Below are 17,945 nucleotides of genomic sequence, written 5' to 3'. Positions count from 1 at the left end.
GGGCGGTCGAAGCCCCCGAGCTGGGGCAATCGAAACTCCCATGTCAATAGACAATAGGTGCAGGAGTAGGCCATTCAGCCCTTCGAGCCAGCACCGCCATTCAATGTGATCATGGCTGATCATTCACAATCAGTACCCCGTTCCTGCCTTCTCCCCAAACCCCCTGACTCCGCTATCTTTAAGAGCTCTATGTAGCTCTCTCTTGAAACTCCCGCAGCTTGGAATTCCCAAAGTCGGTCTCTGACCAGAGACCGCGGGCTCCGTGATGCTAAGTCCGTAAGCACCCACGGTTGGAGCTCTCAAAATCGGTTTCCAGCAAAGGCCGCCAACTTTTCGATGTTAGGCTGCAGTACGGACGGAGATACGATACGGGAAAAAACCGCATATCCGTCGAGGTAAGAGATTAGAGAAAGTTTCCCCCAACCCACCCCGCCATCCCCCACATAAACAAGCTAAAGAACACTAAAAGCATACATTTAACACATACAATTAAAACACAAAGAAGGAAAGGACAGACAGACTGTTGGCGAGGCAGCTATTGGTGGGGCCGAACCTCTCCCTTCTCCATTCTGAAGTGCTTTAAGAAGAACGCTATTATCACAATAGGCAAGAAAGGGAAGGTAGCCTACCTGAATGACTACCGTCTGGTGGTTCTGCCATCCTTTATCATGGTGCTTCTAGACACTGATCATGGCGCATATGAACTCCAGCCTCCCAGGCATCAAGATGCACTGCAATTGTCTACTGCTGTGGTTCCATGGGCAGAGACCACCAGTCTAGCCCCCTGCTAATCCCTGGAACATCTGGCTAACATGGAGGTCTACACCAATGATTAACTCTTGCTACACCTTCAATACCAGAACTCAAATCAAATCCCCCCCCCCCAACAACTGGATCTTTGACCCATAAATTGCTCCAAGGATAGATACGGGAGGACCTTCTACTAAATAAGACTGTGGTGTGCTGGTGCGGGCCCATTCTCACTGCCTGCGGTCACTCCAGCAGGAAGTCCTGGATCAAGTCACATAACGACGAGCTGAGGCCTAGCTGGTGGAGTTCAATGTTGCTTTGAATTTTGGAGCATACCTTCTTGTGTACAAGACATTCATTTGACTTGTTAGTTAACATTCAGTTTTTCTTTAACTATTGGGATATTAGGAATCAATGGTACTGGATTTTTGTTTTACTGAAGTGAAGTTTGTACCCTTTTTCAGTGTGTCAAGGAACACATGGCTTCGTACAGGAACCTCTGAGAGAAGAACTAGCTTCTTTGGAAGAAGGTAATGAGAGCAGTTATCCTCGTCTTTGAATAATTTTGTTATATGTGATCTCTAACCTCATGCAAAAGGCATTGTAATGTAGTCTGCACTGTTGCATCCTTCCATGTAATGTCTCCTCTCAATTCAAGTATTTCATGTTCTGCGTTTTGTTTTTAATTGGAGCTGAGCATGTTTTGTGTTCATGGCACATAAATGTGAATTTAGGAAGTATATGCAAACTTAATTTATCCTTGCTGAAAGTTCTGGAGCTACATTTGGACATTAAATGTTACCTGTAACATGTGTGTACCAGTAAAATTTATCACCAATACATCTAATTCCATCTTGCTGACACTTCACCTGTACTTTGCATTCGCGGCTCTGTCAACACACGTTCCCGGTGAGCGGTTGGGAGTGTTCCTGGCGAGCAGCTCCAGCCCTCCAGTAGGCCCGGCCCTGCACTCGCAGGTGGCAATGGGACCCGCGAGCAACAGTCGAGTGAGAAAGGCAGTCGAGGCGAGAGGTGGTCCATTGGAAACTCCTGGTGGGCACTGCGGAGCTCTCCAAGAGAGAACCAGGTCGGGAGTGTTCCCAGAGAGAAGTGTTCCCAGTGAGCGGGGCCAAGTCCTCCAGTAGACTCGGCTGGTCCGCTGTGGACGCCGATGGGATCCGTGCCGCTGGAGCACGGAGAGATCTGTGAACAAACGTCAAGGAGACAGGCTGGTCGGGGTGGAGCGAGGAAAATCACAGAGCCGTCCAAGAGAGAACCCGAGACTGGACCCGTGTGTGTTGGTGGTCGGAAGGGCCATTTGAATGTCGAAGGTCTGACGAGCCCGAGGTGGGTGCCGGAGATCAGTGGAAGATGCGCCGCCGAAAACAGAGGTGGGGGGGGTTGCCGGGAACCAAGAGGGATCGGCCATGGTGGAGACCACCGAAAAAGAAGGAGGACCTGGCGTGAGGGTGCCTCCGAGAACAAATTATCAATCAATCAATCGACGTTCAAATACCTTATAAATATGATGAGGGCTTCTAGCCTCTACCACTTGTTCCGGTTATGATTCGACTGTTTTGAATGAACATAATGGCCAAATCTCGGCAGCCCTCTTTAGTAGCTACAGATTTCCGACTCAAGCGATATGTTTTATGCCAATCAGCTTTCCAAAGCCAATTCTTTCTTAACTCTGGGATGTAAATTGTAGGTCTTTGGAATTTCTGCTTTCAATCATACCATCTGCTCTTGGACAATTCTTTGACTAATATTGACCCCCATATGGGGTGGGGGAGATTGTAATCCTAAATAATTTGTTTTGTGATCTCCTGCAATGCAAGACCGCGTCATGTAGCGAGGGGCAAAATACACAGTTTGAAATTGGTTTAACTTGGTTACTTCCTTTTTTCATGTGAAAACAAATTTTATTCCCCTGTTCAAATTTTTGGGTAATGATTTGTGAATTATATAAGGGCGATTTTCTATGACCCAGAGGCACATAATGTAGGTCAGGCCTCTACTGTTCCTCATTTTCTGTGAACTTGTGACTAATATTTAGCAGGTTTTGTACGTCTTCTATGAAAATAAAAACAAAGTGATTTGTATTTGCAAAGCAAAGTAGTCAACGGATCCACACTAATCTGTTGAACGTGGCTGGAAAGTGAGGATCGGGGACGGTCTTTGTTCTTTCTGGTCAGTGAACCATATTGATATAAAGTCTGCAGGAGTTCAGTGCTGAGGTAGGGTTGTGCAGGATGGTTCAGGAACGTAATAGTTGATGAATCAGAGTCAACAGTTCTCTGGCCTCTACTTTCTTCCAGTTGGTAGCAGTGAGCATCTGGTGTGGGTCTTTCATATTAGCTGCCATCGTGATATTAATTTCAAATTTTAACTGGCAGAGTTTTGAATATTATTAAACAAGTTACATAGATTCATTATGTCAGTGGATGAAATATTACCATGAGAACATTGGAAATAGAGTATATGTAATGGATAAATCAGCCATGATACTACTTAGTTGAGCAAGCTTGAGAAGCCTGTGATCCTACTAATTGTTACTTTCAATCTAGGTTCTACCTTGATGTATTAATTGCAGCAGGGGGGGGTGGGGTAGTTCTGCTTGGATTTCACAGGTATAACATTAGGTGCATCTTCTATGGAAATAAAGGATGGGGGAAAAAAATATCTAATTTTGAACCTATCTTTATGTTTACTCATAGCTGGGTTTTGTGCCAGGTATTGGATGTCATACTTTCAGAGTGATGTTAAGGCCTTAAAAGGTGCTGAGGGATTTACCAAACTGTTTCCCAAGAAGAGAGAGATTATTTACATGGATAGACTGAAGAAACTGGGCTATATTTCCTTGAGAGAGAAGTAACCACGTGGACAGCGAACGGAGATATTTTGAATCATGAGTGTGGGTGAGATAGGTATAGATACCATTCTCATTGCTAGAAAGATTAAAAATCAAGAACATAAAATGAATCTGTTTGCCAAAAAATCCAAAAGCCATGTCTTTGGCGTTCCATGACCAAAAACATGCTCATCCACACAGTTGCCTGGGTTTGCCCCATATCCCTCTGAACCATGTACCTGTCTAAATGTTTCTTAAATGTTGTGATAGTACCTGCAAACATCTTGCACAGCACATGATCTGCTGTGCACAGCTTGAGGTGTCAAAAATGGAGTAGAGTAAGGATCTGAACGGAACACATTTGCAGGGCTGAGGGCATATTGGAGGTGATTAAGCCTGTTTCGCTAACCGGGGACCCAGACCGGCTGCGGGAGGGAATGCACTTCATCGACGGTGGAGGCCCTGCAACAGTCTGGGGCTAGACTGGACCGAGATCCGATCCCAAATGTCACCTATCCCCTCGAAGAGACCGAGCGCATGGACTGGAAGCAGCCTACAGCAACAGTGGACACGACGGCAAGGCTTAGTCAGGCCGACCCCACCGTGCTGCCAGGACAACGGACCTTCATGGTCAGGTCGAGAATCCTGCACTTGGGACTTGAAAAAAGTTCCAAAAGTGGCAACTCAATGCTATCTCAGTGTACTACTGCTATGTACTTACACTGTATCTGAGATGCTTATCTAAGATGTTTCTAAGTGCTTATGTATAGTGATACTTGTACTGTACTGTAAACAAAAATGAATTTCAGTGTGCCTTGGTACATGTAACAAATAAAGTACCATAAAGTACCATTAGCATCTTGTTCTTGCATCCCACTGCTTTACACTGAGCTCAAAGACCTCGGAGATTCTTTGAGTGAAAGAGATTATTTTGTGCAAAACTAGTAATGTGTACATTATAAAATAGAATAGTACAACACAGAAACAGCCCCATTGATGCACAGTGTCTCAGTGAAACATGATGCCAAGTTAAACTAATCTCTGCCTGCACACGAACCATATCCCTCAATTTCCTGCATGTTCATTTGAATATCTAAATGCCTCTTAAACGCCAACAATCTTATCTACTTTTTACCATCACCCCTAACCAGGCTTTCCAGGCACCATCGCTCTCTGGAAAAAATAAAAACATGACCCACATCTCCTTGGGTCTCTCACCTTAAAGCTATGCTCTCTAGGCTTTGATATTTTCACCGTGGGGAAAAGGTTTTGATTCTAACCTCTATGCCTCTCATAATTTAATGTACTTCTATCAGGATTCCCCTCAACCTCTGATGCTCTGGAGAGAAAAAAATCCATGTTTGTCCATCCTATCCTTGCATTGAATATCCTGTAATCCAGTCAGCATTCTGATAAACGTCAGCACCCTCTCCAAAGCCTCTACCTCCTCCCTGTAATGGAGTGATCAGAACAGCGCACAGTCCTCCAAATATGGTACAACCAAAATGTTATCAAATGACCACCTCACTCTCCATGCCCTGACTGATGAAGGCAATTATGACATATGCCAAAACAAATACACAATGCTGGAGTAACTCGGCAGGTCAGGCAGCATCTCTGGAGAATGCAGATAGGTGACGTTTGGGGTCGGGTCTCTTCTTCAACCGTATTTCTTCTCCTTTTTCACTACCTGCCCAATTGTGATGGTTTCAGGGAGCTATGGATTTTGACATCAAGATTCTCAACATAGACGTCATAATATATTCTAAAATGAAATATGTTTTCTTTGAGGTGGATATCCCACAGAAATAAATCCCCAGGAAAAATTGGTTGATTTTAAATCTACCTTCTGGGTCATGGCCAAATCGCTGTCTGGGGTTTTGTCAAATTTTGCGAGTCACATGTTCTGATATTTCTGCTCTCTTGATTGCTTTCCATATTCAATGTTAATACTGATGGTGACCATGCTTTAACCCTCAGATAGCATACTCCGTCACTAAACCTGAACAACTAGGCCCAAAACTAAATCTGTGCTGACAGGTCCAAAATGTGGAAGCTCTAAGCATGTTTGGCCGCACCCACGGCAAGAGAATCCAATAACGTTCCAGATCAGAGACCCTTCGTCAGAACCCAGACCAGCCTAATACATCATAGTATGGTTTCTCATCACTTCAAAATACTCTACCAGTTAAGAGCAACAAATAACATTCTCTTGTCATTTGGTACCGTAAAATGCCAAGTATCATGGGTACATATTTTCTGAGGTCCAATCTTGATCCTTATAACCTTTAGGTTGCCTTTTCTATTCTGTAGTCTTTGTCTAATTAATACACAATATGCAGTGAATCTCTGCAAGTACTGTGAATGCTGTATTTGTTTTTTAAAGTATTTAGCAATATATTTCAAAAATAATATTTTTCATGTTTTTATCTCTCAACATCCTAAAGTATAAATATTTAAAGCAGCAAATGAATTCTGTGACTCCATTGATTCCCAGTTTATTCTGTTTACAGTTAAAAGTACCCTTTTTAGTTCATTGAAAAAATGGTGCTTTTATATTTTGATAAACTGGCTTTGTTTATCATTTATTTTTGCTGCAGGACAAGCAGCATTGGAACCTTTTCTACAAATCTCTATGGTACCTGTGGAGGATCAGAAAAGATAAAAGATCCACGACCACTTCATGATAAATCTTTTGTCCAGCAGTGTATTCGGCAACTTTGTGAGGTATTTTAACATTTAACTCACCATAATTTTGCATAACACCATTTTTAAGCCATTCCAATAGTCAATGGTCATTTATTTGTCACTTACACATAAATGTGCAGTGAAATGAAAAATTACCCGCAGTTCAACAATAAGACCAATAAGAATAATCAATAAAAATGCAATAACACATACAATCATAAACTAACACCAAACAAAAGAAACATCCATCATAGTGAGTCTCCTCCAGTCACCTCCTCACTGTGATGGAAGGCCAGAATGTGTTTTTCTCTTCCCCTGCCGTCTTCTCCCGCGGTCAGGCTGTTGGAGTTGCCACGTCGGGGCTTCTGACATTGAAGCCCCCGCCGGGCGGAGAAAATCCCGCGGCCCATTTCAGGCCGTGCCGGACGATGAAAGGTCCGCGGCGGGCCGACCCAAGCCCCGCGATTCGGGGCGGGCGACGACGCAGCCGCTGCCGGAGCTCCTGATGTCGGCCCCCACCCAGGGGCCTGCGGGTTTCCGACGTCCAGACGGCCCGCGCCGAAGCCTCCGGAGACGAGTCGCAGCCAGCGCCGCAGGTGGTGACTCCGGGCCGCGGGCTCTGCAAACCAGAGCCCAGGTGGTCCTAGCCGGAGCCCGCCAGCTCCAGGTGCATGGCCGGTGGTAGGCCGCAGCGGGAACGGAGGCACGACACAGAAAACAAAGGTCGGGTCTCCGTTCGGGGGAGACACTTGAGACACTTTTACAGTTCCCACCCCCCCCCCCACATAACACACAACCACAAACACTACATCATATTTAAACTACAATTAAGACAAAAACAACAAAAAACACAAAAGACAACGGACTGCAGGCAAGCCGCAGCTGCGAGGGCAGCGCTGGCTCCTCCTATTCTATTCCATTCAATGGCACTCAATACTCATACGTGGTGAGTTTTTTTGTCAGGATGTATCCACTCTGCTCAATGTATAGATGATAAAGGTAAATTTAATGAAATCACCTGGTAATTTAAATGGAAGGGCTATGTAAGTGATGTGCCATGGAAGGAGTATACCTGCAATTATTTCTTATTCCGCTGTTGTACATCTTGAAAAGAATGCCAACTTCATTTGGAGGCAGCGATCCATTCATCAGTGACAACATTTGAAAAATTAATTTCTAATTAAAATAGTACAAGAGAAGTTGTTGTGCTGCATACCAGTAAGGCCCAAGGACTTGATATTCCTCCTACAGTTTGAAACGGGTATATTAGTTGTGATGTTTCAATATTCTACAGATTATAGTACAATATTCTACAGAGAAAGAGAGGGGGGGAGAGAGAGTCAGGGGAGAGGGAGCAGCGGGTGAGAGTGAGCGCGCGAGGATGGTTTCAGAGGGTCCGGTGAAGGAGTGCCGCCACTTGCGGGGACTGCTCCCTCTCCCAGCACCTGCGAGATCTGCGCTGCTCCTCCACTCTCTTCCCCGGCCCTGTCTCCCTCTAATGCAGCAAAATAAGAACAAACACTAGTGTTGTAGTTGTTGTTCAGAAGCCCCACATCCCTGGGGTGAGCGGCGACGAGGAGGGATGTTTCCTTGAGTTTGTTGTTTGCGAGGGAGTGCTGCGATCTCTCGCCTTCTTCCGGCTCTGGGTTGGTGGCGATCCGCTCTCCGGTGAACCTTCGCCGGCAGCTTCTGCCTCCAGTCCCTGTCGCCGCGGTTCCACGGCTCCGGGACAAGTTAAAGAGTCGGGGAGAGTTGAGGGGAACTCGCTGCATAAAGCAAAAAACCTACAAAATCATTGTAGTTTTTACTAATTAACCATATATACACCAAATTAACAGTTTTGAAAACAGTATTTTCTTACCTATACGGAGAAAAACTGGAAAAAACGGATGAAACGAAGGTTTGTTTACATGCGGCAGATCAGCTAGCGACAATGCTATGTCCCCACCACTTATGACCTACACATGCTCAGTCGGAATACCGAACTCGCTTCTACAAGGAAAGGTCCTTTCATACGATCAATGTTATGCAATGAGAACGTTTGGGGGGGGAAAAAATAGAGCATAGTTGCTGGTATTGTCCTGAATGTACAAAGTTTGTTTTTCTAATTTAAAAATTAAAAAAAAATTAAATGTTCAAGTTTCTAGGGGACAATGGTTATCCACAATCTATTTCGGTGAAGAGTTTGCAGTCGCCCACAGCTAAGGAATTTTTGAAGATTTTCTCCTTTCTATACAACTTAATTGACCCATCTTATCAATCACCCGATTCAAAGTTTGAGGAAGAAATACCTAGAATCTTCAAATTTCTTGGGTAAGTAAATATATTATTGTTATTGTCGCAGATTCCTTCAGGTTAACTGATTAATTGGTTCATTTGCTGTTGTGAAATGCTGAGGTGGATACGTTGATTATTTGTCATAGGGAGGAAGAGTCACACATCATGAGGTAAAGGGAAGAGCTTTAATACTATTGATGTACAGAGGAAACTTGGGGGTTGAACTGCATGGAGTTATGAAAGGGGCAACATAAGCAGATGGAGTGGTAAAGAAGGCATGTGGTGTGCTTACCTTAATCAGTCGGGGCATTGAGTATAGGGTCAGCCCATCAAGTCTACTGACTGCATGCACTTATGTACACTGATCGCATAATGCTCGCCCCACATTCCCATTGTATGCCCACATATTTCAAAAAATTGCGATGCTCCTTCCTGTGTATCAAGTCAAGTCAAGTCAAATTTATTTGTCACATACACATACTCGATGTGCAGTGAAATGAAAGTGGCAATGCCTGCGGGTTGTGCACAAAAAGAATTACAGTTACAGCATATAAATAAAGTTAATAAGTTACTAAACATAGCACAAAAAGTGTCGACAAAAATTTAGTCTCTGGGGTTATCAAAGTTGACAGTCCTGATGGCCTGTGGGAAGAAGCTCCGTCTCATCCTCTCCGTTTTCACAGCGTGACAGCGGAGGCGTTTGCCTGACCGTAGCATCTGGAACAGTCCGTTACTGGGGTGGCAGGGGTCCCTCATGATCTTGCTTGCTCTGGATCTGCACCTCCTGATGTATAGGTCCTGCAGGGGGACGAGTGTAGTTCCCATGGTGCGTTCTGCCGAACGCACTACTCTCTGCAGGGCCATCCTGTCCTGGGCAGAGCTGTTCCCAAACCAGACTGTAATGTTGCCGGAACAGGATGCTCTCTACAGCCCCAGAGTAGAAGCAATGAAGGATCCTCAGCGACACTCTGAATTTCCTCAGTTGTCTAAGGTGGTAAAGGCGCTGCTTAGCCTTACCCACCAGTGCGGCAATGTGCGTTGCCCACGTCAGATCCTCTGCGATGCGGACTCCCAAGTATTTGAAACTGCTCACCCTATCCACAATAGACCCATTTATCTCCAGTGGCGTGTACGTCCTTGGATGTTTAGCCCTTCTGAAGTCCACAATCAGCTCCTTTGTTTTAGTGACATTCAAGAGGAGGCTATTGTCCTGACACCAGAGTGCCAGATCAGCCACCTCCTCCCGGTAGGCCTTCTCATCGTTGTTGGAGATCCGGCCCACCACCACAGTGTCATCAGCAAACTTGATGATGGAGTTTGAGCTGAACCTGGCCCTACAGTCATGTGTGTACAGGGAGTACAGTAGGGGGCTAAGGACGCAGCCCTGGGGGGATCCTATGTTCAGGGTGAGGGAGCTAGATGTGTGTTCCCCCATCCTGACCACTTGGGGCCTGGCAGTGAGAAAGTCCAGGACCCAGGCACACAGAGGGGTGCTAAGCCCCAGTTCCAGCAGCTTTTCAACCAGCAACTCAAAAGTGAAGCTCCAGTGGTGAGGATTATATCGAGCATGTCGGGCAAGATAGAGGAACAACTTTGCAACCGTTAATTTGGTAGATGGGGCATGTTCAAAGACTCAGCAACAGTGCTGGGCAAATGCGCCATGGTTGTCAGCGACATCATAAGGATATCAATGGAAGTGTGTTCCTATTAAGATCCGAGTGTTTCCAAAACAGAAGTCTTGTATAAATCAGGAGGTCCACAATCTACTGAGAACTAGATCTTAGGAATCCAAGTCAAGCGATACAGGATCATATGAGAAATTTAGGTATGGTCTCAAAGGCCATTGGGAATGTGATTTTCGGTCAAAAATGTAGCTCTAAATAGCAGTGGCAGGCTTGTGATCACTTCCAATTGAAACCAATTAACTCAAGTGACAGTGGACGAGTTCAATGCTTTCAGTGCTTGCTCTGAAATGCAGAACAACGATTCACCTTCATGCACATCCATAGTCCCCCGTGATCTTAGTCTCCAAAGCCGGCGACAGATGATCCTTCATGAGGGTTAACTTCTGGAAAGTGTCTGGCTCTGATCGTCTACCTCGTCGTGTTCTAAACGAGAATCAAATGCTATCCAGCTGGCAGGAGATTTTGCAGACCTCTTCAGCATGTCACTACCATGGTCCGAAGTCTCCACCTGCTTTAAAAGGACATTTAAAAAGACAAGAAAAGCAAAGTAACATGCTTCAACGACTACCAATTGGTGGTACTCTCACCCACTGTAATGAAGTGTTTTGAAATGTAGTATGAATTAGTGTATCAACTCCTGCTTTGGTAATGATCTGTACCCACTCCATTAATAGCAGATGCAATTTTCTCTGCTCTGCACTAGACCACTCGGACAACAAGAACATGTACAGCAGGCTAATGTTCATTGACGAGCTCAGTGTTTAGCGCAGCACACAAACTGGTGGAGAAACTCAGCGGGTCAGGCAGCATCACTGAAGGACATGGATATTTTGGGTGGAACGCTACAGCAGTGTTCAGCACCATCTATATACTAAAACTTGTTTGTTTGTTCCTGAATTACAGCCAAGACGGTACACGATAGCGCGACAATTTTAGGCCTACCTTACCATTGTCCCTTTGCTAATGGAAGAAGTTTCATTGAAATTGGTGTTATATTTTTTAAGTTATTCACATTTTAAAGTTTAAATCTATCTCCTGGGGGGGTGGGGGAAGAGGAAGGATAGGGGGGTTGAGGGGGGTGGAGTGGGGGGAGGGAGGGAGGAGAGGATGCTGCACCAATGCAGGAGAGGTTTGGGTCCATTTGGTATAGTCTTCTCTAAACCTATCGTCAAACTGTAAATTGGGACTTTGCTCATCCCTGTGCAACCAGAATCACGACATCCTCATTAACAGACCTCAAATCAGTACGAATTGGCACCAACACTTCCTCATTGCTGACCATCAGCAGAGGGGTGTCGAGGCTGGGTTTAGTCTCCTGCTCTACTTCATATCCATGACTTTGTAGCCAGACATGGCTCCAATACCATCTATAAATTTATTATCGATATTGTTTTCGTTGAATGAGTCAGGGTAACGGGGTGAAATTGATAATCTGGTTGAGTGATGCCAGATCAACAATCTCGCTGTCAACATTAGCAAGACCAAGGAACTGGTTCTGACTTAAGGAAGAGAAATCAGGAGGTCCAACAACCTGTCTTCATCAGCGGGATGGTGGTAGAGAGAATCAACAGGTTCAGGTTCCTTGGTGTGCACATCTATGGTGATCTGTCCTGGGCCTAGCATATAGATGCAATCATATTGATGCAATCCCAACCCTATTTGGGAATTTAAACCAGGGTATGCACCATGGATGATGGCTCTGGGGAGTATTATGAGATAGAGAATTGGGCATACAAGAACCTTGCTCCTTGAATCACAACTGAAAAGGATTGGTGAGGAAAGTGTATGATATGCTGCCTTCAAAGGGCGAGGCAATGAATTTGACCATAGGGTTGTCATGTTACAGTTATACAAATAGTTGGTTAGGCTGCATTTCTAGTTGTGACACCAGAGAAAAGATGTGCTTAAGCTTGGCATCATGTTTGACACACATTCAAAGGGTTTCAAAGGTCTTTTATTGTCACATGTACCAATTAAGGTACAGTGATGTGTGAATTACCATACAGCCATACGAAAAAAAAGCAACAAGACACACAAATACATAAAAGTTAACATAAACATCTACCACAGCGGATTCCCCACCTTCCTCACTGTGATGGAAGGCCAAAAAAAGTCCAATCTGCTTCCTCTTTATTTCTTCCACTCCGACGCGGTCGGGGCAGTCGAACCATTTGTCGGGGCGATCAAAGCTCCCGCAGCCGGCGGTCGAAACTCCTGCGTCGGAGTGGGCGAAATTCCTGAGGTTTGGAGTTCCCGATGTCGGTCTCTGACCAGAGACTGCAGGCTCCGTGATGTTAAGTCCACACGCACTTATGGTTGGAGCTCCAAGGTCGATCCCAGGCAAAGGGATCGCGGGGTCCGCGATGTTAAAGTCCCCTAGGCACCCGCGTTGGAGCTCTCAAAAGCCGGTCTTCAGCAAAGGCCGCCAACTCCTCAATGTTAGACCGCAGTGCGGACGGAGATACGATACGGAACAAAATCGCATCTCCTTTAAAAAAAGTTCCCACCCCTCACATAAATCAAGCTAAAGAACACTAAAAACATACATTTAACACATTATTTAAACACAAAGAAGGAAAGGACAGACAGACTGTTGGCGAGGCAGCCATTGCTGGCCCCACCCAGTGGTCTTTGTGGGCTGAAGAACTATTCCTGTGGTGTGATATGTTCTTTAAGCAATATAGTTACCATGAACGGAGTGAAACAGGGTCACCAGACTAATTTGTATGATGGCTGAGCTGCTGAGAAAAGGTTAGGCTAATTAATGTTATATCCATTAGGGATCTAATCAAAGGTTGCAAAATTTGGCAAGGCTATGTGGGGAGAATGATTCTGCATGTAAAGTTCTGAAGAGAAAGGAATCACCGTTTCAGCTTTTAGCACGAGGTTTTCAGATGAGACATTTGTTCACTCAAATGTGGTATTTTCCACCACGGGCTTTTGAGTCCAAGTTTCTGAGTATAGGGTAGTGTTCTAGACTCACAAGGCTTCAAAAGTAATGGACAGAGAGTTGGAATACAAAATTCACCACGATCATATTGCATGGTGAAGCCATGAAATTCCCCCAATTCCCTTTCCAGAGAGATAGCTGCTATTAAGAAGCCTTTATCGCCCTCTTCAGTTGAGACCAATCTACGCCATCCACTTTCACTAAGATATTCCATTTCTCTCCACTGTCCTTCTCAGCATTTTAACATATACCTGTTTTCTTTTCCCAGATGAAACAAAAGGTAATTGAACGAGTATTAACTGTTTTTCTCTTCACGGCAGCAGCCTGAATTGCTGAGTATTGCCAACATTCTTGGTTTTTATTCCTGATTTGAGCCTGTTTATTTTGTGCTTTCAGGTGAAGATTGTTTTTGTTATTAAGATAGGCTGATTTTTCCAGCTATTCTGTGGGATATGTAACAATGATAATGTAATTTCACAATGTAACATTCTGTATGCCTATTTTGGATATTTATTTCAGAACAGTGTGATGCTAGGAGAAATCAGGCTATCGTGCTTTTAGTTAATGGCTCTACTTAATTAATTTTAGGTATCCCTTTCCATTGTCAAGAAGTTCAATGTATACTGTTGGAGCTCCACACACTTGGCCACAGATTCTCGGCGCATTAATTTGGTTGATTGATGCTGTCAAGGTAAGAATCACTTATGGCTGATTTCTGAGAAACTCCATTACACAAACCAAACAAAAGACATGTAGTTGAAAATCAGATTGTGTCCATTACAGACAAAAGTTCAGAACATTCATGAAACAGGAACTAGTTAGGTTACTGCTAACTGAAGGTATCATACAGATATTTAAACCAAAAAAAGACCCTTCCACCGTACATTTGATTTGAGGAGAGATGAAATCTTCAGGATTTTAAAATCAGCCTCAATTCAGCCTGTTGTGCTACCCCGACACTGAAAGGGTAATAGTATCTTCCCCATGTTCAGTTTACCAATAAGAGGCTTCCCAATCAGATTCAATTTTTTAAAAAAAATTGTCTCACCTCTTTTGATTTTTTGGATTTTTTTTTGCAACCCCCTATTGTACTTGTTGCTTCCTGTTAGTTCTCTTGTACAAATGAAGCCTGTGTATATTTCCTTGTTATTTTTTACCTTTAATGTTCCTGTCATTTCTAGTTAGTACAGTTAGTTGCCCGAGCAATTCCTCTTCCACCCAGTTTATTTAAACCATCTTCTGCCATTTACAGACAATGGTATGGTGACTCTACAAGAGTATAGGGGGTTTAGGAGCGCAAAGGGGGGACATAGGATAGCTTTAACAGATAAGGTGAAGGAGAACGCAAAGAGATTATACCAGTATATTAAGATTAAAAGGGTAACTAAGAATAAAATAGGGCCTCTTAAAGATTAATAAGGTTAATGTGTGGAGCCAGTGAAATTGGTGATACAGTAGACAGTGAAAAAGGTTATCTAACATTATGGATTCCAATCAACTGGTGAAATGGGCCGAGGAATGGTAACTGGAGTTTAATTGAGATAAATGAGATGTTGCATTTTGGTATTACTTACTAGGACAAGACGTAACCAGTATGTGACAAGGCCCTGGGGACTGTTAATAGAACAGATTCGTAAAAATGCCGACGCAGGTAGACAGGAGTACGGGGTGCCCTTATAGATGTTTTTAAACTCCTGAGGAGCATAGACAAGGTGAGTAGCCATGGGTGGGAAAGTCTAAAACTAGAGGACATAGGTTTAAAGTGAGAAGGGAACGTTTAAAAGGGACCTGAAGGGCAACACCGAGGTTGGTCCTTGTGTGGAATGAGTTACCAGTGGACATGGTGGAAGCAGGTAAAATTGCAATAATTTAAAGACACTTAGATTGCACAATTTTTAAATTGAAAGTATTGTCTTCATTTCCACTCTACATTGCTCGATTTGTTAGTAAATACTCTGCATTGTTCACAGCAATTTAGCTACCTATATATTTTTTTATTTCTGACTGTTTCTCATCCTTGCTTTTTAGCTATTATTTCCATCCTGGCTTTAATTCAAACCTATTTGTGCTTTTTCTGCTAGTCTTGGCCTTGACAGTATCCTTGTGCTTATATCCCATGAACCTCCCTATTCCTTGTCCATACCAGTTTCTTGTGAAAAATGCCTTGAAGGAACTGAGACTTGTTGGTCTTCTGGCTTATGATGCTTCTTAGTAAGATTTCCTCTTTTGTATTTTGACTTAAGATAAATCTTCACAGCTTTTTTTCCTCTTCATTTCAACTATTATGAAACATTTCTTGTCTTGATTCGAGGAAGGTTACCTAACCTGAGCCTTCGAGTTCAATGTATGATGGAAAGGAAGGCTCCTGTGTTTGAAGTTGTGGCGATGTGTTCTGATATGTTCTCTTTGATGGAGCATCTTGTTTATTAAATGTATTTTGGCAGCAACTTTAAGTTGCACGATGCAGCTGCTCGCTTTTGGAAATACAGCCTTGTGTATGCGTTGCAAATTTCCCAAATGTAACTTTTAATAATTCGTGTTTACTTTGTATACAGCTGACCAAGATCATCAATCCAGATAAAATCCTGTTTGGTGCAGACAAGGACTTGGATGAAATGGAGAGTGTGACCGAAGATGGTGTTCATCATAACAGGGTAACTAGTCATTAGTTACCGTCGATTTGCTCTATTTTCACCCTTTAGAATATAAGCAATTAATTTGATTTCATTTCAAGCTTTTCATAAATAGGTTGATGTCTTATGTGATCTTTTTCCTATTACTGAGTTGATAGATTAGTTTTTTTGTGGCAAAATACTTGTAAAGCTAAAATATGTTGTTACTTTTGATAAACGATACAGCAACTTTAAGCAAAACAGGCTCAAAACATACTTCTATTCTTTAGCGTTTTGAAGCCTTTAGATGGGGCTGATTTTTGTTTTGTGCTGCACCCTTTGAACTGTTTTTTTTTGTGCCTGTGTGCTGTGATGTCTGTTTCTTATTGTGTTTTTAGTACCTGCTCTGATGTACAGCACTTTGGTCAACATGGGTTGTTTTTAAATGTGCTTTTATAAATAAATTTGACTGACTTGAAGAAGCAGCTGAATGGTTAAATGTTAATCTGTTGTTAGTTTAGCAAAAACTGCATCTCAACCAAGGCTTCTCTGCTTCTGCAGAACCTGCTTATTTTTTCATTTAACGTCATAAATTCCAACTGTTGCAGATTTGAATATTTCACATTATAATATCAAGACTGCCCACATACTTTTCAAGAATCTCTCCACTTCAACCGTGAATATATTCAAAGTCTCTGCTTTCACAGTCCTTTGAGGAAAAGAGTTCCAAAGATTCACAACTCCAAAAGGAAAAACTTCACCTTGTCTCCAACACAAATCGGAAACCCCTTATAGTTATACAGTGATCCCTTAGTTATGATTCTCCCACAAGAGAAGGCATCCTGCCAGTATCCATTCTTGCAAGACACCTGAGGATTTTCTTTCAATTATGTTCTCTGACTTTTTTAAGCTCAATGTGCAAGCCTAAACTCCAGGTATTAGTCCAGTAAACAGTATTTGAACTACTTCCAATGCATTAACTACTTTAAGTAGACTAATATTATACGCTGTACACCAGATATGTATTTCTTAACCCCAATTTAACTGAAGCATAGCTTCCTTTTGTATTCAATTCCTTTTGTAGTAAGCAAGTATTCTCTTATCTTTCCTAACTAATTGCTCTCCCTGCATATTAATCTTCTGCTGATCACATACACGGGCAACTAGATCCCATTGCACCTCAGAACTCTGCAATCTCTCACCATTTAGTTAATGCTTAATTATTTTTCCTACCAAAATGGACAATTTCATATTTTCCCACATTTGTCTGATCTTTGTCCATTTGGTTAACCTATACATTGTGGTATCCTTATGTCCTTCAGTAACTGTTTTTAACCCATTTTTGTATCATCAATGAATTTTAGTGCCCTGTGGGAGATTATTACGTTTTGTCAACCAGGAATAAAACCCATTTACGTCTACAGAAAATGTGTGACTGTGGTGTAAATTGTAACGGTCATCCGGTTATTGGGTTAATGAGAGCAGATAGAGATTAGACTGATTCATTGCTGCTGTTTCTCTGGGCATGAATGAGTAAGAAGGGAGTCACATTAGTATGGTGCCATTCAGATGGGCAAAGTGAGGAAGCCTTGGAAAGGATAATTTGGTATAAATTATTAATTGCCTACATGTTGTTTTTGCTACATTAACAAAGCTCTAAGTTATTGTTGTAACCTCTGCAAATTTGAAATGAATTGTCCTGAGAACTAACTGAGGAGGATTTGTTGACCCATGTTTTTCTTTCATTTATATTGTTTTAACATTTTCTCAGATAAGATACTTTTGAACGTTTTTGTGATTTATTGATTTTACTATATAGCTGTTCCTTAGTTACACGAGTAAGTGTTATTCACGTCACCTTGCCGGCATTGATGACCATGAAGACCTGGACATGGAAAATTTGTCTTTGCTGAGTGAGTATGGCATGGTGATTTTGACAACTTCTATCCTTGTCCCAAACAACTGCAAGAGTGGATTGTGAAAGTTTCTGAAAGACTTCAAATATTATTCATTGATATATCTTTTAATATTTATTTCATTGAAGGAAAGGTACAATACGATTGACGTAATGCATTACATTCCCCTCCATTTTGATTTTTAATATATAACAACAAAAATAACCCTCACCCACC

At 42.8% G+C, this 17,945-nt stretch overlaps 1 protein-coding gene across 1 annotated transcript in view; it reads left to right on the top strand.

Moving 5' to 3' along the window:
- Window positions 1–17,945, top strand: part of ndc80 (NDC80 kinetochore complex component) — a 49,425-nt gene that overhangs the window by 6,918 nt on the left and 24,562 nt on the right. The window contains exons 3-8 of the mRNA XM_078423008.1: window positions 1,215–1,280; window positions 6,202–6,328; window positions 8,430–8,602; window positions 13,790–13,892; window positions 15,757–15,855; window positions 17,633–17,726. Of these exons, the coding sequence (XP_078279134.1) occupies window positions 1,215–1,280; window positions 6,202–6,328; window positions 8,430–8,602; window positions 13,790–13,892; window positions 15,757–15,855; window positions 17,633–17,726 (662 nt within the window). The remainder of the gene's footprint in view (window positions 1–1,214; window positions 1,281–6,201; window positions 6,329–8,429; window positions 8,603–13,789; window positions 13,893–15,756; window positions 15,856–17,632; window positions 17,727–17,945) is intronic.

Source organism: Rhinoraja longicauda, chromosome 27, assembly GCF_053455715.1.
Source record: "Rhinoraja longicauda isolate Sanriku21f chromosome 27, sRhiLon1.1, whole genome shotgun sequence".
Lineage (NCBI taxonomy): Eukaryota > Metazoa > Chordata > Chondrichthyes > Rajiformes > Arhynchobatidae > Rhinoraja > Rhinoraja longicauda.
This window is presented reverse-complemented; position numbering and strand designations above follow the sequence as displayed.